Source organism: Panthera tigris, chromosome E1, assembly GCF_018350195.1.
Source record: "Panthera tigris isolate Pti1 chromosome E1, P.tigris_Pti1_mat1.1, whole genome shotgun sequence".
Lineage (NCBI taxonomy): Eukaryota > Metazoa > Chordata > Mammalia > Carnivora > Felidae > Panthera > Panthera tigris.
In genome coordinates this window covers 41987498-42013372 of record NC_056673.1, presented here as the reverse complement: position 1 = coordinate 42013372, position 25875 = coordinate 41987498, and the positions used below count along the sequence as shown (strand labels likewise).

The window sequence follows — 25875 nt, the reverse complement described above, 5'->3', positions numbered from 1 at the left end:
TCCCTCTCTCTCTGCCCCTCCCCGACTCGCGCTCTCTTGGTCTCTCTCAAAATAAAATAAAATAAACTTAAAAAAAATAAAAAAATAAATCAGTAATGGAAAGACATCTGGAAAAAAAAAAAAGCCTAAGTATTTGGAAACTAAGCAAGTCACTTCTAAATAACCCATGGATCAAAGATGAAGTCACAAGGGAAACAAAATATTTTAAACTGAATGAAGATGAAAACAGATCAAAATTTGTGAGATGCAATTAAGCAGTGCTTAGAGGGAAATAGTATTAAATACTTAGGTTAGAAAATAAAAAAGATCTCAACTCAGTAATTTAAGCTTCTACCTTAGAAAACTAGAGAGGGACGCCTGGCTGTCTCAGCTGGTGGAGAATGTGACTCTTGATCTCAGGGCCATGAGTTCAAGCCCCATGTTGGGCATAGAGTTTACTAAAGAAAAAAAAAAAAAAACTAGAAAAAGAAGAGCAAATTAGAACCAAATCAGGCAGAAAAAAGAAATAATAAAGCTAGAACAGAAATCAATGAAATTGAGTATAAATAAGAGAGAAATATAATGAAACCAAAAATTAGTTCCCTGGGAAAAAAATCAATAAAATTGATAAACTTCCAGCCATGCTGACCAAGAAAAAAAGGAGAAATATAAATTATAAATAACAGAAATTAGAGGGCATCACTACAGACCCTAAGACATAAAAGGATAGTGAATGAATACTACAAACATAGCCATACATTTCACAACTTAGATGAAACTAAATTCCTTGAAAAACATAAACTTTTGAAGCTCATTAAAAAAGAAATAGAGGAGAACCTGGGTGGCTCAGTCAGGTGAGCATCCAACTCTTGATTTTGGCTCAGGTCATGATCCCAGGGTCATGGGATCGAGCCCGGCATCCAGCTCAATGCTGAGCTTTGAGCCTGCTTAAGATTCTCTCTCTCTGCCTCCATCCCTCTCCCAGCTTTCATGCTCTTTCTCTATCTCTGTCTCAAAAAACAAAGAAAGAAAAAAAGGAACAAAGAAAGAAAGGAAGGAAGAAACAAAGAAAGAAAAGAAAAAGAAATAGAGACAACAATAATAATAAAACAACCAATTTAAAAATGAATAAAGGACTTGAATGAACATTTCTTCAAAGAAGATCTACAAATGACCAATAAACACGTGAAAACATGATCAACATTACTCATCATTAGGGAAATACAAATCAAAACTACAATGAGATACCAGCTTACACCCATTAGGATGATTACTGAAAGGAAGGAAGGAACAAACGAACGAAGGAACAAAGGAAGCAAGGAATGAAGGAAGGAACGAAGGAAGGAAGAAAGGGGAACAGAAAATGACAAATGTTGGTGACGATGTGGAGAAATTGGAACCCTTGTGCAATGTTGGTAGGGATGTAAAATGGTGCTGTTGCTATGGAAAACAATATGGTGCTTCCTCAGATAATTAAAAATAGGGTTACCATATGATCCAGCAATTCTACTTCTGGCTATATACCCAACATAATTGAAAGCAGGGTCTCAAAGACATATTTGTATACCTATGTTCATAGCAGCAGCATTCATAATAGCTAAAACTCGGAAGCAAGCCAAATGTCCATTGATGGATGAATGGATAAGCAAAATGTGGATGGAATATTATTTACAATGGAAATTATTTACAAAAGGAAGGATTTTTTTTTAGTTTTAATGTTTATATATTTATTTTCTGAGAGAAAGAGAGCAACCTGGGGAGGGGCAGAGAGACAGGCTAGAGAAATTCCAAGCTCTGAACTCGCGAACTGTGAGATCATGACCTGAGCTGAAACCAAGAGTCAGACCCCTAACTGACTTTGCCCCTCCCCGCTCAAAATAACACGTTAAGTGAAATAAACCATTCACAAAAAGGCAATGTATGATTCCATTTATGGAGATACTTAAAGTAGTCAAAAATGATAAAGACAGAAAGTGGAATGGTGGGTTGCTAAGGGCTGGGGGGAGAAAGAGCGGAAAGTTACTGTTTAATAGGGACAGAATTTCAGTTTTACAAGACAAAAAGAGTTCTAGAGATAGATAGTAGTGACGGTTGGATAACATAAAGCAGTAAAGATGGGGTGCCTGGGTGGCTCAGTTAAGCAACTCACTTCGGCTCAGGTCATGATCTCACTGTTCATGAGTTCGAGCCCCGCATCAGGCTCTCTGCTGTCAGCACAGAACCTGCTTCGTATCCCCTATCTCCCTCTCTCTCTGCTCCTCCTCCACTCATGTACAAGCATGCTCTCTCTCTGTCTCAAAAATAAATAAACATTTTTTAAAAATAGAAATAAAAGGGGCACCTGGATGGCTCAGTCGGTTAAGCGTCTGACTTCAGCTCAAAATGTATTTTGCTACCATTTTTAAAAATGGGAAAAATAGGGGCACCTGGGTGGCTCAGTCAGTTAAGCATCTGACTGGCAGGTTAAGCCTGCCACCCAGGTACCCCAGGAAAAAAGCTGTTTTGTTTTGTTTTTTAATCAATAAACCTCTAGCTAGGCTAACAAAGAAAAAAAGAGAGAAGACACAAATTGCTAATATCAGAAATAAGATGCCATCACTACAGATCCCATGGATGTTAAAAGGATATAGAGGTATATTCTAAATAATTCCACAAATTTGATAAATGGATGAAATGAAACAATTCCTTAAAAGGATACAATCTGCCCAAATTCACACGAGAAGAAATAGACAACCTGAATAGGCCTATATCCATTAAAGAAATTGAATCAAAAATTAATAATCTTTCAAAACAAAAAGTACCAGGCCCAGATGTGTTCATTGGTGATTTCTACCAAACATTTAAGGAAGAAGTTAAATCAATTCTGTACAATTTCTTCCAGAACATAGAAGCAGAGGAAATACTTCCTAATGCGTTCTGTGAGGCCAGCAGTACCCTAATACCCAAATCAAAGACATTATAAGATCAATATAGATCAATATCTCTCATAAATATAGATATAAAGATCCTCAACAAAATATTAGCTAATTTAATTCCACAATGCATAAAAAGAATTATACAACACAACCAAGTAGGCTATCTTTCACATATGTTGGGCTGGTTCAACATTCAAAAATCAATTAATATAATCCATCATATCAATAGGCCAAAGAAGAAAAACTACATGATCATATAAATGGATGAGAAAAATCATTTGACAAAATTGAATACCCATTCATGATATAAACTCTTAGTGTACTAGGAAGGAATCCCCTCCATGTGATAAAGGACATCTACAAAAAGCATACAGCTAACATCATACTTAATGGTGAGAAACTCACTTTCCCACTTAGATTGGGAACAAGGCAGGATGTACCTATCCTCTTGCCACTGATTTTCAACATCATACTGGAAATCCTAGCTAATACAATAAGAGGAGGGAAAAAAAAAAAAAAAAGGAAAAGGTACACAAATTGGGAAGGTAGAAATAAAACTGTCTTTGTTTGCAGATGACATGATTGTCTATGTAGAAAATCAGAAAGAGGGGCACCTGGGTGGCTCCGTTGGTTGAGTGACTCTTGATTTCAGCTCAGGTCATGATCCTAGGGTCATGGGATAGAGTCCTGAGTCAGGCTCTGAGCTGAGCCTGGAGCCTGCTTAAGATTCTCTCTCTCTCTCAAATTAAAAAAAAAAAAAATCTGAAAGAACTAACAATAACAACAATAAAAAACTTCCTGGAACTAATAAATGATTATAAAAAGATCGTAGGACACAAGGTTAACATGCAAAAGTCAGTCACTTCCCTATATAACAGCAATGAACAAGAGGAATTTGAAATAAAAAATGTATTATCATTTATATTGGCACTCAAGCTGAAATACTTAAATATAAATCTAACAAAATATGTACAAGAACTGTATGACGAAATCTACAAAACTCTGATAAAAGATACCAAAGAACTAAATAAACAGAGAGATTTCCAAGTTCATGGGTAGGAAAGCCCAATATTGTTGTCATTCTTGCCTTTTTGATATATAGATTCAAAGCAATTCCAATCAAAATCCCATCAAGTAGTTTTGTGGCTATTGGCAAACTGATTCTAAAGTTTATATGGAGGGGCAAAAGACCTAGAATAACCAATACAATATTGAAGGAGAAAAACAAAACTGGAGAACTGATACTACTCAGCTTCAAGATATACTAGAAAGCTACAGTAATCAAAACAGTGTGGTATTTGCAAAAGAACAGACAAGTAGATCAATGGAACATAACAGAAAGCCCAGAAATAGACCCACATAAATATAGTCAACTGTTGGACAAAGGAGCAAAAGAAATACAATGGATGAAAGACAGTCTTAAAAAAATTTTTTTTAATCTAGGGGCACCTGGGTGGCTCAGTCGGTTATGTGTCCGACTTTGGCTCAGGTCAGGATCTCACCGTTTGTGAGCTCGAGCCCCGCATCGGGCTCTGTGATGACAGCTCAGAGCCTGGAGCCTGCTTCCGATTCTGTGTCTCCCTCTCTCTCTGCCCCTCCCCATCTCGTGCTCTGTCTTCTGTCTCTCAAAAATAAACATTGAAAAAAATTTTTTAAATATATAAAAAAATTAATCTAATTAGACCTTATATCTGTCATCAAAAAATTAACTCAAAATAGATCATAGATCTAAATGTAAATCACAAAGGTAGGAAGATGTGGTGTATATATATCCAATGGAATATCACTTAGCCATCAAAAAGAATGAAATATTGGAGGCACCTGGGTGGTTCAGTCAGTTGGGCATCCGACTCTTGGTTTCATCTCATGATCGTGGGGTCCAGCCCTGAGTCAGGCTCTGTGCTGACAGTGCACAAGTTGCCTGTTTGGGATTCTTTCTTCTCTCTTCGCCCCTCCCCGCTGAAAATAAATAAATAAATAAACATTAAAAAAAAAAAAGAATGAAATCTTGCCATTTGCAATAACTCGGATGGAGCTAGAATGTATTATGGTAAGCGAAATAAGTCAATCAGAGAAAGACAAATACCATATGATTCCACTCATATGTGGAATTTAAGAAACAAAACAGATTAATATATGGGAAGGGGCAGGGAAAGAAGAGAGGGAAATAAACCACCAGAGACAGAGAACAAACTGAGGGTTGATGGAGGTAGGAGGGAAGGAGATGAGCTAGATGGGTGTTGGGTATTAAGAAGGACACTCAAGAGGTGCCTGGGTGGCCCAGTTGGTTAAGCATCTGACTTTAGCTCAGGTCATGATCTCGCAGTTTGTGAGAGCCATGTCGGGCTCTGTGCTGACTGCTCAGAGCCTGCAGCCTGCTTCAGATTCTGTCTCCCTCTCTTTTTTAATGTTTATTTATTTTTGAGAGAGAGAGAGAGAGACAGAGCACAAATGAGGGAGGAGCACAGAGAGAGGGAGACACAGAATCCAAAGCAGGCTCCAGGCTCTGAGCTGTCAGCATAGAGCCCAACGCCAGGCTTGAACTCACAAACTGCGAGATCATGACCTGAGCCGGAGTCAGACGCTCAACCAACTGAGCCACCCAGGTGCCCTGGTGATCACTTTTTAGATAAAACAACACCAAGGGCATGAAAGACATAATTGATAAGCTGGATTTTATTAAAATAAAAAAAGTACTGCTTTATGAAAGACAATGTCAAGAAAACGAGAAGACAAGCCACAGACTGGGAGAAAATCATTGCAAAAGATACATCTGATAACGGACTATTATTGAAAATATATAAAGAAGTCATAAAAGTCAACAATAAGAAAATGAACAACCTGATTGAAAAATGGGCAAAAAATCTGAACAGACATCTCACCAAAAAAGATATATAGAGGGCAACTAAGCCTATGAAAAGATATTCAACATCATATGCATTAGGGAATTGCAAATTAAACAAAGAGATATCATTACACACCTATTAGAGCGGCCCAAATCCAAAAACCTTGACAACACCATTTGGCGATATCATTAATGTCCAATATATTTATATTCTATGATGCAGGAATTCCACTCTTGGAAATATACCCAGGAGGAATGTATGCACATATCCACCAAAAGATACGCGCAAAAATGTTTGAAGCTGTTTTATTCTTAATAGTGAAAAACTAGAAATAACCTGAATGACCATTAAAAGTAGAAAGGACAGGGGCCTGTCGGTTAAGCGTCCAACTTCCGCACAGGTCAGCTGGTGAGTTCGAGCCCCAAGTCGGGCTCTGTGCTGACAGCGCAGAGCCTGGAGCCTGCTTCGGATTCTGGGTCTCCCTCTCTCCCTGCCCCTCCCCTGCTCGAGCTCTCTCTCTCTCTCTCAAAAATAAATAAACATTAAAGAAAAAAAGTAGAAAGGACAAACTGTGGTGTATTTATACAATGGAACACTATATAGCAACGAAAATGGATGAACTTCTGCTATATGCAACATCACAAATTGATCTCAGTCATAACATTGAGTGAATGAGGCCAGGTGTAAAGGAGTACATGTTACATGATTCCATGTACGTGAACTCCAGAAACAGGCTAAATTTATCTATGGCGATGGAGCTCATCCAAATACTGGTGATATTTGGAGGGGAATATTGACTTTGAGTAAGTTTGCCAGATGCTAGAAACATTCCATACCTTGATCTGGGTGTTAGTTACATGGTATATATATATATATACTATGTATACATATGTAAAAATCAGGGGCACCTGAGTGGCTCAGTCGGTTAGGCATCCGACTTCGACTTCGGCTCAGGTCATGATCTCACAGCTCATGAGTTCCAGCCCTGCATCAGGCTCTGGGCTGACGGCTTGGAGCCTGGAGCCTGCTTTGGATTCTGTGTCTCCCTCTCTCTCTGCCCCTCCTTGGCTCGTGCTCTCTCTCTTTCTCTCTCTCTCTCAAATAAATAAATAAATATTAAAAATATATATGTAAAAATCAAACTGAACTTCAGATGTGAGTACTTCATTATCTGTAAGTTATACCTCAATAAAAAAGAAAAAATAAATAAGGAAGAGTAGCTCAGGGGGGAAAAAATGGAGCCTTTATGTCATTATCTTGAATAAAAATTTAAAAACGGAACATTTATTTTTTGAAAACATTTATTTATTTATTTATTTATTTATTTATTTATTTATTTATAGAGACAGACAGAGAGAGCACCAGCAAGGGTGGAGTAGAGGGAGAGGGAGAGAGAGAATCCCAAGCAGGCTCTGCACTGTCAGCACAGAGCCTGACTCGGGGCTCAAAGTCATTTACCGTGAGATCATGACCTGAGCCCGAATCAAGAGTCCGATCGAGGCTTAACTGGCTGAGCCATCCAGGTGCTCCGATGTTATGTGTATTTTAATGTGTATTAGAAACGTTCTGGAGCGCCTGAGTGGCTCAGGTCATGATTTCAGGGTCATGGGATCAACCCCTGTGTTGGGCTCCCAAGCTCAGTGTGGAGCCTGCTTAAGATTCTCTCTCTCTCTCTCTCTCTCTCTCTCTCTCTCTCTGCCCCTCTCTCCTGCTCATGCTCTCTCTCTAAAAAAAATTAATGGATTAAATAAAATAAAATACACATAACTTGAAAAATAATATTCATTGTGGACCATCAAATAAATAAAAGTGACTCCACGTACACTAGGAATTCAAGGAGCACACTTTGGCTAACGCATTCCAGGCACACTAGGGGTTTGATATGAGCCGGGTGCTGGGATACTGGCAACCGAAGGAAGGGCTGGGGCCAAGTGGAGAGTGTGTAGCTAGGATTATGCCTTGTCACCAGCTTGGGCTGGAGTTGTGGAATGCTGAGGCTCTGCTTCAAGGTACAGGGCAGAAAACTGGAAAGGGGGGAGGGTAAAGTGAGAGAGGGGGCAAAGAAAAAGGACCAAGGGCAGATTCCCTCATGCTCTGGCCCATAGCCCAAGTCCTAGACTCCTGACCTCGCCAGAGACGCAATAGATGTAAAACAAGCCAATTGGTTTCCAAGTGGGAAGAGTGCCAGCCGTGATTCTTGCTGCCCAAGGAATGAAAAATCAATAATAATCATTTTTATGATTCATGTTCGTCCTGTTTTATTCCAGAGCACTTTACCGAAAGGCCCCTTGGCCCAGCCAAGAAGTTCAGGGACGAGAGCCAGGACACCTGGACTCCAGATCTGTATGTGGAAGACTTGGGGAACTTTCTTGGGATCTAAGTTTCTCAACTGTGGCAAGTGACACGGTGGAATATTCTACAGTTTACATATATCATCTCAGTTGACCCTCCAACCCCCGAGGGGGAAAGCAGAAAACATAGGATTGCTGTTCTCGTTTTATTGATGAGGAAACTGGAATCAGATGAGGGTAAGAGACTTGATCACATGCACACAGTTAAGAAGGTGGGAAAGCCGAGAAACTGGGAGCTGTGACTTCTAACTCCAAAGGCTTTGCTCTTTCCCAGTCAAAATAAGAAAGTCAGTCCCTGCCTTCTCCAAGTACAGTGTGAGATGGCTTGATCCTACAGCAAAATGCTCTAAATATGCTGCAAGGGCAGAGCCGGATTTGTGGAGACCTAACTTGTATAATTGGGGGGGCGGGGGGTCTTTAACAAAAATAATATCAAATGATGAAACAAAATTAAGTACAGGGCACCGCACAGGCCCTGCAAAAGAGGGCCCATTAGCTTAAGCTTCATTAGCATCAAGGTAAATCGGCCTCTCCTACGTGCCCTGCCGACTAAAAAATCCGGTCACACCAGATCTTTGACAGGGTTTTCCTCCCTGTCTGTAAAACGTGGCAGATGTGGGCTGTGGAAGTCCTGGGAAAGGAATCTCATTGCTCCCAGGAGACATGAGGAATTACAGCAGCAGTGAGGCCGCTGAGTGAGGACAGAAAAGGCTGTGTGCCAGGGGAGAGTCCAAGGGGCCGGTGACCCGGTCGGACGAGATGTGGGCAGTTAGCAGTGTCGGGGTGGGAGACTGGCAGCCCGCGGGCCCCGGGAGCCTGGAGGCATGGCGCTGCCCGGGGAGCGACGGCCCAGACCGCAGGCTCGCCTGTTGGAAGCAGGCGTTCTTCAGTCTTCTGGCTCCCAGCGTCCCGACAACCCTTCCTCTGAGGAGGGGAGGCCGGGACGGGCGACCGCAACCGACGGCAGCGGGAGGGTGGCTGGTGGTGCCCGCCCAGGCCCTTCGACACCCGCTCGGCAGGATGGTGGAGTGCCGGAGGCCTACGCGAAGGCTGCCCCGGGGCGGCTCAGGCGACGAGGCCCGGGTGCCAGGCTCCCCTCGCGGCTCCCCGCCGCCGCTGGAGGGAGAAGGGGGGAGCAGCGCCCGCGGCCTGCTTTCCCAGGGCTGGCCGAGTCTTTTTGACAAGCTGATTGCATGGCGGGGATTGGCTGGTCCGGGCGTGACGCCGGTAACAACAAAGGTGGAGTTGGAAGAAATTAGATTAAAGGAGAGGGAAAAAAAAAAAAAATTAAAGGGGGAGCTGGCAGGGGACCGGAGGCAGAGACCGAGGGGGAGATGCGCGAAGCGCGGTCTCCCGGCTCCCACTTCGCCCCGGAAGCCCCTTCGCTCAGACCCAACGGGATTATGCTCTCCACCCTAACCTCGGCCCAACTACCGACACCAGGGTTGGGGGGATGACTGCTGCTTCTAGAGAAATCCCAACTCCCACCCTGACACCCTTTGCTACGGCCCAGGGGGAGAACTTTTTGCTCGGACTCCTCGGATCCTAAGCCCGGCGGAGGTGAGGGGCTTTGAGAACAACGAGAGGCTCGCTCTAAAACCCGGAAGGCCCTCGCGGGAAGCCGAGATCCAGCGAGGCAGGGTGCTCCCCCGGTTTTTCAATGTGTTGCAAATCTAAGAGCTTCTTTCTTGCCTTTTCTTTTTCTTTTTTGTAACACCCCCCCCCCTCCTTTATCCCCCACCCCCTCGCTTTGGCTTCAGGGTTGCAAAAGCAAAGAGCAATAAAAAAAAAAAAAAAAAAAAAAAAAAAAACCCGCGCACACACTCAGACACACACCAGTGGCGACAGGGGAGAGTTGGAAAGACGCAGGAGAGAAGCAGGAGGCAGGAGGCAGTGGGGAGGGAGCAATGGGAGCGGGAAGCAGGCAGGTTCCCTCGCAAATCCCCCTCCGGCCCCACGTCGCTTCGCCGGCCCCGGCAGGGGAGCGAAGAGCCGGGCTAGCAGATGGAGGAGTGGAGCTCGCTCTAGGCAGCGGGCTTGGCCGGAGAATGGAGGAGCCGCCAAGCGACCGGCTGATTGGAAGAGAAACGCAGAGCGATGGAGGCGGGGGTAGGAGGACGATTTCTCTGCGGGGACTGGCGGCGGCGTATACGCCCGGGTCGGGCGCTGCAGAGCTTGGCTAGCTTTCAACCCGCGCTCGCCGGCTCCAGCCCCGCGCGCCCCCACCCCCAGCCCTCCCGGCGGCTCCGCAGGTGAGTGCGAGCTGGGGGCAAAAAAACCCCAAAAGTCTCAACACGCCAACCCTTCCCCCCCCCCCAAAAAAAAGAAAGAAAAGCATTTTTATTTTTCTTTTTTTATTTTCCTGCAGCCCCCATCGCGGTGGGAGGGAAGGGGTAAGGCGGAGTGGCCCGGAGGAGGCGGAGGGGCCAGGCGAGGCCGGTGTGGCCCGGGAGGCGGCGGCGCCGAGGCGGCTCTGACGGGCGAGCGCTCGGAGCGGCGCTGCGCTGCGCCGAGGCGGGCGGGCGGGCGGGCGGAGCGGGGCGGGCGGAGCGCGGCGCGTGGGGCTCGCCATTAGCCGTCGCTCCGCTTCGCCATCTCGGGCTTTGTCTGGCGACTCGCTGCCCCGGCGTCGGCTGCGGCGGAGCTGCGGCGGAGCTCTTCGGCCCGCCGCACCCCTAGGTGCCCCTGGCCCGCGCTCCCATTCACACGCTCGGTAAGTGAGCCCGGGCTCCGCGGATTTCGGGGGAGAGGGGTTGCTGCGAGTGGCGGCGGCGCCGATCTCCATGCGCCCGGGCAGGCCTGGGGAGCCATGCCGGGCTGGATTGAACCGGCTCCCAGAGCGGCTCCTCCGCCGGAGCCCATCGCCTCCTCACCTTTTCCGGGGTGTAAGGAGCAAAGGGAATTTTTTATTATTTTTTTTAATTCGCAGGGAGGGCATTTTGTCGGGGTAAAACAAATTTTTTTTATGTAAGTTTCGTGTGTGTGTGTGTGTGTGTGCTGTTCGGCAGCAAGGGGACCGCGAGGCAGGCACCGAAGACTGGCGCCGCGATGGGCGTGCGTGCCGCCCCAAGCCGGTGGCCACGCTCCGGGGATGAGGGTGGGCGCGGAGCGCCCGCTCCAGGAGGCGGGAGAGGGGAGCTGGTGAGGATGGCCGTGGAAGCCCGAATCTGAGCTGGGAGGACTTGGGGGAGAGCTCCGAAGCAGGGCTGCAGGCACCCCTTCAGCCTTCCCAGCCGCCGGGGGGCCCCTCCGGGCACCATCTCGCGGCCGCGCCTCGCGCCCTCCCTCCCGCGCCGGCCGAGTCTGCTAGTTCCCCCGCGGGTCTGGCGAGGTCGCTCTCGGCGCCCGCCCGCCTCGGCTCCGAGCCCCGCCGCCATCCGGGCGGCTGCGTGTCTCCCTGCCCCGGCCCCCCCCCTCCCCGGCGGCAGCAGCAGCAGCAGCAGCCGCCGCCGCCGCCGCCACCACCACCAGCACCACCAGCACCAGCACCACCACCACCCCCCTCCCCTCCTTCCTTCCCTCCGCCTCGGCCGCCCGGGTCCCCCCAGCTCCCGCCCCTCCTCCCAGCTGCCCCCCGCGGAGCCCGCCCGGGCAGGCTGTGGGAGGGAGCGGAGCCGGCGAGGCGGGCGGGCTGGCGCTCGCTCCCCGGGGGTCGGTGTGCGCTCTACGGGGAAGGACGCGCTCGCTGCCCCGCTTCTCCCGCCCCCCCTCCCGCTCCTCCTCCTCCCTTCTCCCTCCTCCTCCCCGCTCCGGCGGCGGAGGCTGCGGCGGCGGCGGGGGGTGTGCGAGCTGAGGCCGGGGCCGGCGGGCGGGCGGCGGGCGGGCTGCCTGCAGGCGGAGGGCGCTGTGCTTTGTGCTTTTCGCCGCGAGGAGCAGCAGGCAGCAGCAGCCACAGCCGCCGCCGCCGCCGCCGCCACAGCAGCAGCCGCCGCCCCAGCGCCGCCGCCGCCGCGCCCGGAGGAGGAGCCGCTGCCGCCGCGGGAGGGAGCTGCGGCTGTGCCCGGCCGAGCGGGGGAGGGCGCCGCCGCTCAGAGCCGGGGAGGGAGACGCCGGAGCGGGAAGCCCGGAGGCCGCGCTGCGCCGGGTAACCGAGGCGGCTGAGGGCGCGCGCCGGGGTCGGGGCCGGGCGGCGGGGAGCGAGCCGCGGGTGCCGTAGACGCCGAGGGGGACCCGGGGCGCCCTCCAGGCAGGGGGACTGGACGAAAGAGGATCAGGGCACTGGAGAGGACGCCGAGAGCCGGGGGAGGGGAGGGCAGGAAGCGAGGCCCGGGCCACGGGCAGAGGAGCCCGCGCTTCTCCGAGCCGGCAGGCGCAGTTCTCGCCGGCCGCCGGAGGGGGCGGCGGGGCCGGTGAGCGCTGCGCCCCCGCCTCCCGGCCGCCGTCCTCCCGCCCTCTCCTTGGCTCGGCTCCCCGGAGGCCGGGGCGGGGGCGCCGGCGGGGCTGGGCCGCAAGCTCGGGGGAGGAGGCGGCGGTTCCCGCCGTGGTCGCGCCTCTGCGCCGGGCTCCTCCGTGCGCGTCGGGGTGGCTGGGCGGTGGCGGCGCCTCTGGCCGGGGTGGGTGGCTCGGGGGCGGGGGGCAGGCTAGGCCGCTTCTCTCCGGCTGCTCGCCCGCCCAGGCGGGCGGGGACGGCGTCGGGAGCCCGAGAGGGGGGGCGGCGGGAATCCGGATCCGGTCCCCGGGGGCGGTGCGGCCGCTGCGCTCCGGGGCCGGCGGCGGCTGCGCTGCGTCCGGGTCCCCGCCGGGTTGCGGAGGCGGGGGGAACCGGCCGGGGGGAGGCGGGAGGAGGAGACTGCGGCGCGTGCCCGCTTTCGCGGTCGCGCGCGCCCTTTACCCGCCCTTCCTCCTCCCCCGCCCTCCAGCCTGGGGCCTCCCCGGGGCGGGCGCACGGAGGAGGAGGAGGAGATTTTTTTTTTTTTTTTTTTTTTTGGCCCGGGTGGGGGAAGGAGGGTGGAGGGCGGGCGCTAGCTGCACGCGGGAGCTGGGAGCAGTCTCTCGCGTGGGCAGGGGAGGGCGCACGCGGTGGAGCCGGGCTGCAGGGGCTGGGGCGGGGGGGAGGGGGGGCGCTCCCACACCCACCGACCCATTGGGTCTACTAGGGTCTTGGCAGTCTCCGTGAAAGTGTGGACTTGTGCCCCCCTCCCCTTTGGGGGAGGGAGGAATAGAAAGTCCCTCACCTCGCATCCCGCCTGAGTGGGGACTGGTATCTCTCCTAAAGGGTGAGGTGGTTTTGACCGCGGGTTGCCCGGCCAGCACGACCCGAGGAGGTGGCTGGAGGAGGTGGCTGGACGGCTGAAGAATGAACGGAGAAGCTGACTGCCCCACAGACCTGGAAATGGCCGCCCCCAAAGGCCAAGGTAGGAGCTCTTTAACTTAAGCTCTCTTTTTCACATGGCTGTCTGCAGGGTCCGCTCTCCTTCAAAAGGGTTGCCGTCTGCATTCTCTGAATCGAGATGAGGTCGGCGTCTTCAGTTTTATGAGTTAAGTTCGACCAAACCCAAATTATTTGGCCTTGAGACAGTAAGCTGTATTTTTCACACTCTGTTTCCTCTCTTAGAGAGGGAGAGGGAGGCCTGTGCGAGCCTTCTTTCTGGGGTTCCCAGGCAGACCCCAGTGTGCCCTCTCTACACCCGGTGTCGGGGAATGGGAGGTAGGACGAGGAATGTGGGGGGAAGAGGGAGAAAAGAGGGATTGGAAAGGCTTTTCAGGTTTTTATTGTTATTAAGAGGACAAGATTTTTGGTGAGGCAGGTGGAGAGAGAGGATGTTTTGGTGGCTTTGAGGCTCCAAGCCATAGGCCGTCCATAACTAGACCCTACCCCATCCAGTAGGGATCCCATGGGGGGGGGGGCAGGGGGTAGGATGAAGATGAGCATCTGGCCATGACTGTGGGACACTGAGAGGAGAAAGGATTATGGGTCCATGTGACCCACCCTGCGGAAACCCTGACCAGATGCAAATGCAAATGAAGAGCCCTTTTGACTACTAGCCTTGGATATCTGTTCTCCTACCTCACCTTCCAGAGTCACCAACCTCCAGGGAGGCCTTCTGGAGCTGTATTTCAGTGACTGGAAATCGCTGGTTCAGACCCACCCCTTTTTTTTGCCTCCCTAGGGAGTTGGGCTCAACTCCCTGGACCCAGGGGATCCGGTTCTCCCTGGAGCCAGAGCCCTTTGCCCACCTGCCCGTCTTGCCTCCCAACTCCCCTGTATGGTTCGTCTGTTTCCACTCCATTTTTTTTACTTGCCCCAAATTTTCCTTTGGTCTTCCCTGAGAGGCCAAGAGAGAGTGGGGGATGATGGGATACCCATGTCTTTAAGGTTAGTTTCCAGTTACGCTGGAGAAAAACGTCTGCACGGATTCTCCTTACTGCCCACACTCCATCCTGTCTTTGCACATCTCCGGTGTCTGCCTAGAACTTAAACTTGGCAACACATATAAATGTGTTGTGCCTTCCTCCCCTCTCCCAGTAAGTTAGCTGTTTTCCCACCGAGCCCCAAATCACTGTAGCTCATTTCTTCCTCTCCTCTGTAATAAATAGTAGCCTGTGGTGGCCTAGCGTGTTAGAAACGGTCGTAGTCTTGATGCTTTCTGGACGGGAATCCCAGCTCTAATCCATATGGTCACGGTTTTCCCTTATGACAAGGTCGTGTCTTGTCCGTGCCTTCCCATAGGAGGCAACCAGGGATGTGGGGTTCTCTGGGAAAGAAGGACTAGGGAAGAGATGAGGGGAAAGGATGGAGCTGGGCATGACTGCCTTTCTTCCCCCTCCCCAGACCGCTGGTCTCAGGAAGACATGCTGACTTTGCTGGAATGCATGAAGAACAACCTTCCATCCAACGACAGCTCCAAGTTCAAAACCACCGAGTCACATATGGACTGGGAAAAAGTAGCATTTAAAGACTTTTCTGGAGATATGTGCAAGCTCAAATGGGTGGAGATTTCTAATGAGGTAACTGATCTCCCCCCCCCCCCTCTTCCTGACACAGCTACACGAACTCTGCCTCAACCTTCCTGGTGGGGGAGAGGAAACAGAAGTCTGTAAACAGGAAGGAAAGAGACCAGGCGAGGTGCTCATGTGGTCGCCCTTGTGCGTTTGGGAGGTGGCATGGTTGACAGCACTGGCCTAGAGTTCTCAGTTCTGCCACTTTCTAGCTGTGTGGCCTTGAATACTTACCGTCTTGGAGCTTCTGTCGCCTGAGCTGTTCTGGGGATTGAATGAGGTGCTGGCATGGACAACCGCATCGAGGTCAGGTGGTCACCTTGTTGCTGTCCTTTGGTGTATACGGACTGCCTGGTCCTCTGCAGTAGGCATGGGCCAGCGCCTGGGTGCCTGCCTGGGGTGTCAGGGGCTGTCTGAGTTGTGTGGCTGTTGGCCTCTGCTCCTCCCGTGATAAATTCAGCCTAGTGGAAAATAGGAGACCCGCTGGAAAAGGGGGTAGGCTCTGGGGTGGTGTTTCCCTGTCCTGAACGTCCTCTTGCACTCACTTACCTTCTTCCTCCAGGTGAGGAAGTTCCGTACGTTGACAGAATTGATCCTTGATGCTCAGGAACACGTTAAAAATCCTTACAAAGGCAAAAAACTCAAGGTGAGTTTCCAAGAGGAGGAGCATGGCATGTAGGAGAGGAATGGTCCAAAGAACGGATGCTGTCTGACCTTCACCGTGTCCTTGACCCTCCTTCCAGAAACACCCGGACTTCCCAAAGAAGCCCCTGACCCCTTATTTCCGCTTCTTCATGGAGAAGCGGGCCAAGTATGCGAAACTCCACCCTGAGATGAGCAACCTGGACCTGACCAAGATTTTGTCCAAGAAATACAAGGAGCTGCCGGAGAAGAAGAAGGTGGGGGGAGGGGGGCTTTGGCGGGAGGAAGGGAGAGGCAGGGAGCAGCCGGTGTGGTGTAGGTCAGCCGTCGGGGGGAGGCTCAGACAGAGGGACTCGGTGTCAGGGATACGGGTGGGTCAGCGTAGCAGAGTGCAGGGTCTTGGGCAGCCACACTTGATCTCCCCGTCCCGCACACCGTCAGGCACGGGCACTGTCGAAGGTGTAATCCAAACTGAAGCAGGCGCTCAGACCAACATTTTGCCCCCCGGACCATTCACAGCGTTCTCTCACACGGCTCTGCCCCTGTGCACGCATCCTCGCTCTGAGGCTGGCACAGCAGGTTCACCCTCTGACATTTCCCAGCGTGGTCTCATTTGATGTGTGCCGTATCCTTGGAAAGGTAACCCCCGGAGGAGGGGTTATTCCGATCCTGTGGGCAAGGAACTGAGGCTCAGGTGGCACCCGTGTCCCGGGTCCCACAACTAGTGACAGCAGAGCAGGACTTGGGTCCGGTGCTCTTCTCACTGCCATGTCCGTCCGTACATTATTAGGTGGGCTTCCTTCCTTCGTACGCATGTTCGCCCAAGGACATACCTTGTCCTTTGGGGCCTTGTGCTATCCCGGGCCGTCGGAGATCCTTAACCTTGGGCGGAGGTTACCCGAGTCGCCCAGGGCAGGGGTGGACACGAGCGCAGTGAGGTCAGGTGGACCCTCACAGAAGCTGGCAGCAAAGCCTGTAGCAGGGCCCGAGGGAGGTGGGGTGGGGAGAGAGACAGACACCGCTGGTGCTGGACTTGCAGGGTGGAGCCAGGGAGAGGAGTCAGGGAGGGGCAGCGGGAGAGGCAAGAGGGCACGTTTGCCGGAAGAGGAAACAAAGCCATAACCCAGCCGGCACACCACGCTCAGCCCTCTTCTGGTCTGTGTACTCTGGCTGCAGGCTCACGTGCCCTTGGTTCTGTGCCCAAAAAGGAGCCAGCTTGGCTGGGGGAAACCGGCTGCCCAGGCCAAGCAGGAGTAGGAACTGGCGGAGTTCTCCTTGACCCCTCTGATGGGGATGTTGCAGAGCTGGCTGCACACACGATGCCCAGACACACACAGGATGGGAGGGAGAGGCAGAGGGTCCAAGGACCAGGGAAGGACAAGAAGCTACATGGTAGGGTGGACAGGGTGCTGGCCTGGGGGACGCAAGACTGGGGCCTGGTGTCCTGACTACCACTGAATTGCTCTGTATGTGACCTTTGGTAAGTTACTTCGTTTCTCTGGACATGGTCTTTATCTGAGGTGCAGAGAGTAAGCCCGATCCGTACGGTGCCTTCCTGTTCTGAAGGCTGCTGAGTTGTGTGAGGAGGGCCAAAATTGGGGCAGGGTAGGCTGGGCGCTGCTCCCTGTCTTCTGCAGGAACCACAGGGGAAAGTGAAGCTGTCCCTTCCCGTGCCTCGTGCCTCTTCTGTGAGAGGCAGGGGTTAGGCTCAGTTGTCATGAGCCCCTGGTCCCTTCTAAGGCTGACTCTTGTGAATGGGGGAGAAAGGAGAGCTGGACATCGAGTGGGAGCCAGGACAGGAGGCAGATGAGGAAAGGAAAGAACGGATTGGAAAGGAAGTTTGAGGAAGGAGCCTGGAAGAAAGGATTGGAGGCAGGGAAGAAGGTGATGGGAGGGGGTTAGGAATGGGAACTAGATGTAGTGGCTTGGGAAGAAAACCCAAATTCAAGAGACAGATCTGTCAGGATGTCATTTACATTGCAAGAACTCTAGGTTCCTTCAACACCATCTCCCCTCAGCCCTCGAAAACAGGGTCCAGCCTGGCCCTGGCCCTGTGGGCCACCCCTGAGGCAGCAAACCATTATCAGCTGCTACAGACATTGGAGGAGGGAATGATCCGGAGGAGGCCTACACCCCGCCCCCACCCCCAGCTCCTCATCATGGAGAGTTTTGTGGTGCTGGGGAAAGGTGGGGAGGTAGGGTCAGGGGGAGTCCCAGCCCGGTCACTGCTCACTGTGACTGGCTACGGTTGAGTCTCCCCAACCCACTGGAAGGCAGGCCACCATCTCCTGCGAGCTCATGCCACCCTCTGTCCACGTCACCACTGGGAGGCAGAATAGCTAGCAAGGAGGACTCGGTGGTTTTTATAGCTCAGGCTTTGGGTCCTGGATGACCCCGTCCCCTCCTCCCCCAGATGAAATATATTCAGGACTTCCAGAGAGAAAAACAGGAGTTCGAGCGAAACCTGGCCCGGTTCAGGTAAGGCAGTGGAGCCCAGAGGAGGGCCACAGGGCATTGGGTGTGGCAGGATAGGGTGACACTGACCAGAGCCTCGAGTTTGCCATTTGTGAGGCACGGAAGATGGATGGGTCATGTGTAGACCCTAGTGGGTCATGCTCAAGGGCAGGGACAGGCAGGCGGCTGCTGTCCCAAGAGGCCCCGATTGATAGGCCTAGGAGCCTTGGGTGGGTGGGGCAGCTAGACGGGGTCTCCCGGGCAGGATTCCCACCCCCCCCGCACCTGCTGATTGTTGCTCCCCGTGCCCTGGCTAGGGAGGATCACCCTGACCTAATCCAGAATGCCAAGAAGTCGGACATCCCCGAGAAGCCCAAAACCCCCCAGCAGCTGTGGTACACCCATGAGAAGAAGGTGTATCTCAAAGTGCGGCCAGATGTGAGTGTCCGGCCAGGGGGTGGGGATGGAGGGCGCACGGTGGTGGCAAGGGGGGAGCCGCGCCAGGTCGGCCGGGCACGGTGCAGGGGAGCAGGAGAGGAGGCCCCTCCCCAGGGGTGGGCTGCATGGACAGGGCCTGGGCCAGCTGGCGTGCGAGCGTGTGTGTGCGTGCGTGTGTGAGCCTGTCCCCTTGCACCCAGGCGGGACCCCCGCCTCTCCACCTTCCCCTCCTGGCCTGTGGGGGACACTCATGTGACCTCCTGTGGCCTGAGGGGGCGGGGGCCTCTGTGCCCCCCTCCCCCTCCCCTCTCCCTGCCCCTGGCTGCCTGTGTGTGTCTGACGGCTTTTGGTTTGCAGGCCACTACGAAGGAGGTGAAGGACTCCCTGGGGAAGCAGTGGTCTCAGCTCTCGGACAAAAAGAGGCTGAAATGGATTCATAAGGCCCTGGAGCAGCGGAAGGAGTACGAGGTTAGGCTTCCGCTGCGCTCCTCCCCATCCGGCTCTTCAAGAGCCTCTGCCCTCCATCTCTGTGACCTCCGCACTCTGCGGGAGACGGTCACTCCCTGTCCCTCCATTGAGGGAGGGGCCTTCTGGGCCCCTCACCTCTGCCCCTACCTTCCCCGCCCCCCTCCCCTCCATGAGATCTCAGGCTAGGGCAGGGCAGGGCACCACGTCTCGTGTGACATAGCAGACACACGGCCACCCCCCCAGCTTTGCTCCCTGCCTCCCCTCCCCAGCGGCTCTCCCCCTCCCCGGCCCCGGCTAACCCCACACCCCGTTGCCCTCCGTCCCCCCACCTCACTCTGCAGGAGATTATGCGTGACTATATCCAGAAGCACCCCGAGCTGAACATCAGTGAGGAGGGCATCACCAAGTCCACCCTCACCAAGGCCGAACGCCAGCTCAAGGACAAGTTTGATGGGCGACCCACCAAGCCACCTCCGTGAGCGCTGCCCTGGGGTGGGGTGGGCGAGTGGGCAAGCGGGCATCTAGGGAGCTGGGCCAGCAACATTGGCCAGCGTCCGAAGTTGAGGAAGCCTGTCGCCCTGAGCCGCCCCGGTCGCTCAGGGAGATGCTCCTCCTTTCCTGCTGGTTCTGATAGGAACAGCTACTCGCTGTACTGCGCGGAGTTGATGGCCAACATGAAGGACGTGCCCAGCACTGAGCGAATGGTGTTATGCAGCCAGCAGTGGAAGCTGCTCTCCCAGAAGGAGAAGGATGCCTATCACAAGAAGTGTGACCAGGTGAGCTATGCTGAGGAACTTCTGGAGACCCTTGGGCCTGGCCTCAGAAACCTGAAGCATGACATCTGGCCCCAGGTAGGGGTCAGTCAGGAATTGACCAAACGGATCTCGGGCGCCTGCTGCAGACTTGGTGGTGTCTGGGCTGATGTCTACCATCTATAGGGGAAAATGAGGTCCTGTCCAGGTTCTGGACATTTTGCAGAGGACTACTGTCCCTTGAGAACTGGAGGGTCTGACCCTGACTCCCCCTTCCTTCCCCAGAAAAAGAAAGATTATGAAGTGGAGCTGCTCCGTTTTCTAGAGGTGAGCGTTGTTATAGGCGGGGCATTGGGCAGACAGGCATTGGGATGGAACAAGTCCCTTTGGACAACCTGGGAGCGGGCTGGGAGCCAGGTGCACAGCCCCATGCCACCTCTTGTCTCTGGACCAGAGCCTTCCTGAGGAGGAACAGCAGCGGGTCCTGGGGGAGGAGAAGATGTTAAGCATCAACAAGAAGCAGGCCACCAGCCCAGCCTCCAAGAAGCCCTCCCAGGAAGGGGGCAAGGTGGGCAGGGGGCAGAACTAGGGCGGAGGGGGGAAGATGGGGCGCCCCACCAACACCCCATGGAACCCGGCCCTCTTCGTTCACCTGTAGGGAGGCTCAGAGAAGCCCAAGCGGCCCGTGTCGGCCATGTTCATCTTCTCTGAAGAAAAGCGGCGGCAGCTGCAAGAGGAACGGCCCGAGCTCTCGGAGAGCGAGCTGACCCGGCTTCTGGCCCGCATGTGGAACGACTTGTCGGAAAAGAAGAAGGTCAGGCTCCCTAGGCCAGAGGGGCTGCCGGGCCGAGACCAGGCCGCTTCTCCCCCAGGGGCTAGCTTCACTTCCTCACCCTTGGCCTGTGTGAGCCACACGTGTGCCTGAGCTCAGAGCGAGCGAGCGAGCGAGCGAGCGAGGCTGGGAGCTCCGCAGGCCGGAAGGCGGGAAGCTGTCAGCTGAGGGCTCTGGCTCCCTGGGGAGCAGAGCCGGTTGGCGGGCTGAGCCCCAGGCTGGAGACATCTGCACCAGCCCACGCCTCTGCCTCTGCTCTGCGCTCCCCGCCCTTGCGGAGGGGGTGGGGGTGGGGGGGCAGATTTCAACTGCTGGCTGAGGAACGCGCGCCCCCTTGGGGCGGCCGGAAGGCTGACGCCACTGCCATCCCTCCGCAGGCCAAGTACAAGGCCCGGGAGGCTGCGCTGAAGGCCCAGTCGGAGAGGAAGCCGGGCGGGGACCGTGAGGAACGGGGCAAGCTGCCTGAGTCGCCCAAGAGAGCTGAGGAGATCTGGCAACAGAGCGTCATCGGGGACTACCTGGCCCGCTTCAAGGTGGCAGGGAGCTGGAAAGGGGTTGCTCAGCAGGCTGCCTACACGGGCCGCCTCCGGCCCCAGGGGACCCTTGCCATAGCTGACACCCCTGTTTGTCTCCAGAATGACCGGGTAAAGGCCTTGAAAGCCATGGAGATGACCTGGAACAACATGGAGAAGAAGGAGAAACTGATGTGGATTAAGAAGGCAGCCGAAGACCAAAAGCGATACGAGGTGGGAAGGATTCTGCTGCTCGGCCCAGTGGGCGGGGTGGAGCTGGGGCCGCCTCCCTCCACTGCACTGGTGGGAGCATCCTTTTGGGCGGGCAGCTTTCCTCCCTGGGTGGGCCGTGGACCCAAAAGGCCCAGCCTCGGTTGTGTGACCCCGAGCAAATCTCCCAACTTCCTTTTCTGAGCCTCGGTCACACATCAGTAAAGTGGGGACAGTGATGCCGGTCACATGGGTGCGGTTGTGACTGCACTTTCGAGCAACGGCGCCTGACCCGGGTGTGAGCTGTTGGGAAGTGGCTCCCTGGCTCTGCCTCGGTTTCTCCTCCCCCGGGACGTAAGAGGAGAGCCGGCTCAGGCACTGATGGCACGGGGCAGGAGGTAGGAATGTTTCTGGGTGGGAGGGGGGGTGGAGCGAGTGTGACCTTTTGGGGTGTCCCCGCAGAGAGAGCTGAGCGAGATGCGGGCACCCCCAGCTGCCGCGAACTCGTCCAAAAAGATGAAGTTCCAAGGAGAGCCCAAGAAGCCTCCCATGTGAGTCCCGTGTCCGGAACCCACCCTGGCGCTGGGGAAGGTCACGGCTGAAGGGCTGCTGGGCCAGGGTCCTAACCCTGCCTGCACCACCCCACCTCCTAGGAACGGTTACCAGAAGTTCTCCCAGGAGCTGCTGTCCAACGGGGAGCTGAACCACCTGCCGCTGAAGGAGCGCATGGTCGAGATTGGCAGCCGCTGGCAGCGCATCTCCCAGAGCCAGAAGGAGCACTACAAAAAGTTGGCAGAGGAGCAGCAGAAGCAGTACAAAGTACACCTGGACCTCTGGGTCAAGGTGAGCGGGCTTGGACCCTGGGAAGAAGGAGGCCTCATCTAGCTGGTCCGCATTCATGATTGCAGTCAGCGTCCTAGCAGCCCTGTAGTTGCTATTGAAGTCCCAACAGTTGCTATTAAAGAAGAGAAACTAGGGCTCAGAGAGGTTAAGTAGGTTACCCAAGGTCCTACAGCTAGTAGGCAGAATAGTCCAAATCAGATTGTCTTTTCCTACTTCCATCCGGGACCAGAGGACCTCTCCCAGACTCTGGTTTGGCCCCAAGCCTCTGAGCTCCCCTTCTGTCCCTTGGTTGAGTGGTCAGATCTGTAACGGGAGAGTCCCCTGTGTCCCTGCCCAGCCATCCGGGCAGGTTCGCCAGGGACCCTGGGAAATAGGTTTAGGTTAGCAGGGTTTAGGTGTGCAGAAGTTTGGGGAGCCCCAGACTGCCTCATCTGTGGCTCCAGGCCTGTTGGGTGGGAATGATGATGCCAGGCTATGTTAGCCATTGTCGGGGTGGGGGGGGGAGGCTTATCTGAGCTGAGGAAGGCCCTAACTCGAGTCTGCACTCAGGTAAAACAACAGGAGGGACAGGAAAACCAACAGCCCTAGGAGGAGGTAGCTTAGAAAAGGATTCGGGGCATCTTAAGCAGCAGTACGGGAGCTGTGTTCTCAGATCCTGGGCGGGGGGGGGGCTCTCTGCGGAGGCCCAAGGTATGGGGAGGGAAGCAGGGGTAAAGATGGGACGATGGCATTCAATGCTTAGCCCACTGCCTGGCTCTTGGTCAACACGCTTGGTCAGCAGAAGTTCAAGGGGGCGGGGGCGGGGGGGGCGGCGTGTTCCGACCTTTCCCTCCTCCTCTGTCTCCCACAGAGTCTGTCTCCCCAGGACCGTGCAGCATATAAAGAGTACATCTCCAATGTGAGTCGGGGAGCAGGGCGGCGCCGGGGAAAGGGAGGGTTCGGGGAGTCGTGTGGAACTCACGGCTGCTCCCTTTGTCTGTCTCTGGCCTTTCCTACAGAAACGTAAGAGCATGACCAAGCTGCGAGGCCCGAACCCCAAGTCCAGCCGGACCGCCTTGCAGTCCAAGTCGGTAAGGAGCTCCGCCCGGCCGGGGGAAGGCCAGGAAGGGGTCTGCGGTGCCCCGAGTGCCGGGGCGGAGACCACTGACGCACCTCCTTCCCTCCCAGGAGTCTGAGGAGGACGAGGATGAGGACGAGGACGACGAGGACGAGGATGAAGAGGAGGAGGAGGATGAGAACGGGGACTCCTCTGAGGACGGCGGGGACTCCTCCGAGTCCAGCAGCGAGGATGAGAGCGAGGACGGAGACGAGGCGAGGCGGCCGGGCACGGTGGGAGGGTCGGGCGGACCTTGCCACGAACTCCACCCGCTGACTGCCCGCCCCTTGCCCCCCAGAACGAGGAGGATGATGAGGACGAGGACGACGACGAGGATGACGACGAGGACGAGGACAACGAGTCTGAGGGCAGCAGCTCCAGTTCCTCCTCGTCGGGAGACTCCTCGGACTCTGACTCCAACTGAGGCTCAGCCCGACCCGGGGCTCCCCTCCCCAACCAACCACCTTTGTTTCTCCCCCATGTTCTATCCCCCACTCCCTGGCCTCCCCCACTTTCTTTTTCTTTTTTCTTTTTCTTTTCTTTTTTTTTTTTTTTTAAACAAAATACGGTGGGGGAGGGGCTGGAGGAGCCCAGGCCAGGACTCTGCTGCCTCAGAGACATCAGCCCTGGGGGGCCCTCCAGGGAACGCAACCATCAGACTGAGCCACCACTGGACCGGGCCGGCCCACCCCTCTTCTGCACTTGCGGCTCCGTCATGGACAATGGACCTGGGAGTGGGGTGGGGGGTCCCAAAGAGTTCGGTGAGGCCCTCTACACCTGCAGCCCAACCCATGGGAGGGTGGAAGCTTGGGGAAGACCCCTCCCTTCCCAGAGGGGCTTGCCGACTGGACCCCTACATTGGAACTGGAGGCAGGGAACAGGTGGGGAGAGGAGGGTGGGTGCCTAAGAGCAAACAGGCACTGCCCCATAGCCCTCTCCCCTGCCCTCTGCAGGAAGGAGCTGCCTGGACCCACTCATGGGGGGAGGGGGCAGAAGTGTTTTTTATATATGTGTATATATTTTTTTTTTTAAGCTCTGAGCTGTCAACGAGACGTTTCCTACCGATCTCGGCTGCCGTCTCTGTTGTCATTTCTGGGAGAGGGTGGGTTTAGGGGGATAGGTTTGGGACTTTTTTAAAACGGTCTTGGCACGAATGGAAAAGTGTGTGCGTGCGTGTGTGTGTGTGTGTGTCGCCTGTACATAGCATGGGTGCACCTGTGGATGTGTGCAAAGGCACGTGTGAGTGTGTGTGTGGAAGAGAGAAGGGGGAGCCCACTTCAGTCTGTGAATCTGGTTGAATGGGTTGGTGAGGCCCAGGAAGACGTTGATCCTGGTGGGAACAGGCTGGGTCAGCCCCTTTCTCCACATCCTCTGCTTTGCCTAATCTCTGATTCAATTTGGGGGGGGGGGGGGGGGGTTACTGAAGCCACTCTGATGCTTCCTGTACCTGCTTCCCTCTGCCAGGGCCACAGGGCTCTGAGCTGCTGCTGGTCTCCAGCAGGGCACCGGGGAGAGGGACAGATTGGGTGGACCCGAGAGCTTCTACTTGGTGGGAAAGGCCTTTCCAGTTCATCTGAGAGGTTGCCTGGCCACCTGAGGCTCAGAAATTGGGCTTCAAGCTCTTAACACACATCCCTCCTCCCTGTCCCTCTCTCTTCCAGCTCCCCACCCCCATTCCCTATGATTTCTCAGGTCTGCTCCCTTCCCCGCCCCTCCAAACCCCCAGCTGGGGAAGGGGTCTGCAAAGGCTGCTTTTGCGGCTGTCCCTTTAACCCTTCCTGGCCATCTCAAAATTTGGGGTACCCTGATTCCTAGAACCTTAGTAAGCCAAGCCACCTGGTCTCTGTGGATTTAAATTTTTTAATTTTTGATTAAATTTTGGCGCCTTTTTTTTCTCTCCTTATAATCATGTCAATGACCTATTTAATTGGGGCTTTGTGCTTTTCTGCCTTCTCCCCCTGAATGAAAGTCAAGTGATGGGGGAAGAGTGGGAATTCTACCCAGGAGGTGGAATGGGAAAGGTGGGTCCCACTCCCAAAGGAAGGCAGACAATCTGCTTTGCCTTGGACATGGTGCTGGGGTTGGGGGAATTGGGGGGGGGGGGGGACACTCCCCGCTCCCACTCCCCTTCCTTTGTCCTGACCCTGACGCAGGGGTTCATAGGTTCTATTTCTTCCCAGGAGCCCCTGCAAAGAACCCCATTTCCCTGTTTGAATGCCCCTGCGCTGTTGTGTTTTAGTGGAATGTGTTTTCATTTAAAAACAACTTTGAATGGGGCGCTTTTTTTTCCTGTTTTAAAAATTGAAAAATTCTTACAGTACAAACAGGGCTGTGGGGGTGGGGGTGTTGGTGCTGTAAGAGGTCACTCTGAGTGCATTTTGGCACTGGGATGGGATGGTTGGAGTCAGAGGACCCCCCCACTCTCTCCCCTTTTTTTCTAATATTTAAGGAGTGTTTTTGTAGGTTTCAACAACAACCGCAACTTGAATTTGTACCACGGGAGGTGGGAGGGAATGTCTTAGAGGTGTCTGCCTAAGCTTAAGGCCAACTGTAGAAGTTTTGTTTTCCCTCTTTTTGTACAATAAAGCAAAAAACAAA

The 25875-nt window shown here is 54.0% G+C and overlaps 1 protein-coding gene across 5 annotated transcripts; it reads left to right on the top strand.

The window, feature by feature from the left end:
* The first annotated feature begins 10623 nt into the window (after positions 1-10623).
* UBTF (upstream binding transcription factor) lies at positions 10624-25875 on the top strand. 5 transcript variants are annotated; one of them, XM_042966306.1, is made up of 21 exons: positions 10624-10804; positions 13307-13445; positions 14864-15039; positions 15593-15676; positions 15774-15929; positions 18086-18150; positions 18444-18564; positions 18922-19032; positions 19374-19507; positions 19667-19808; positions 20070-20111; positions 20239-20352; positions 20443-20598; positions 20994-21149; positions 21252-21362; positions 21801-21889; positions 21992-22181; positions 23032-23079; positions 23180-23251; positions 23349-23492; positions 23576-25875. In XM_042966306.1, the coding sequence occupies exons 2-21, from the start codon at positions 13388-13390 to the stop codon at positions 23699-23701; spliced, it is 2295 nt and encodes a 764-aa protein (XP_042822240.1). In that variant the 5' UTR covers positions 10624-10804; positions 13307-13387; the 3' UTR covers positions 23702-25875. The 5 variants fall into 5 exon arrangements, with proteins under 5 accessions (XP_042822240.1, XP_042822239.1, XP_007093867.1 ...); XM_042966305.1 differs by lacking the exon at positions 10624-10804 and adding an exon at positions 12035-12175; XM_007093805.3 differs by lacking the exon at positions 10624-10804 and having other exon boundaries at positions 13137-13445.

What these genes read in the sequence shown, in the direction of transcription:
- UBTF (XM_042966306.1), top strand. Translation starts at nt 13,388, where the DNA reads ATGAACGGAGAAGCTGACTGCCCCACAGACCTGGAAATGGCCGCCCCC. An exon ending in GAGCCCAAGAAGCCTCCCAT is followed by an intron (nt 21,890 to 21,991) that starts GTGAGTCCCGTG and finishes CCCACCTCCTAG; the next exon opens with GAACGGTTACCAGAAGTTCT. An exon ending in ATAAAGAGTACATCTCCAAT is followed by an intron (nt 23,080 to 23,179) that starts GTGAGTCGGGGA and finishes CCTTTCCTACAG; the next exon opens with AAACGTAAGAGCATGACCAA.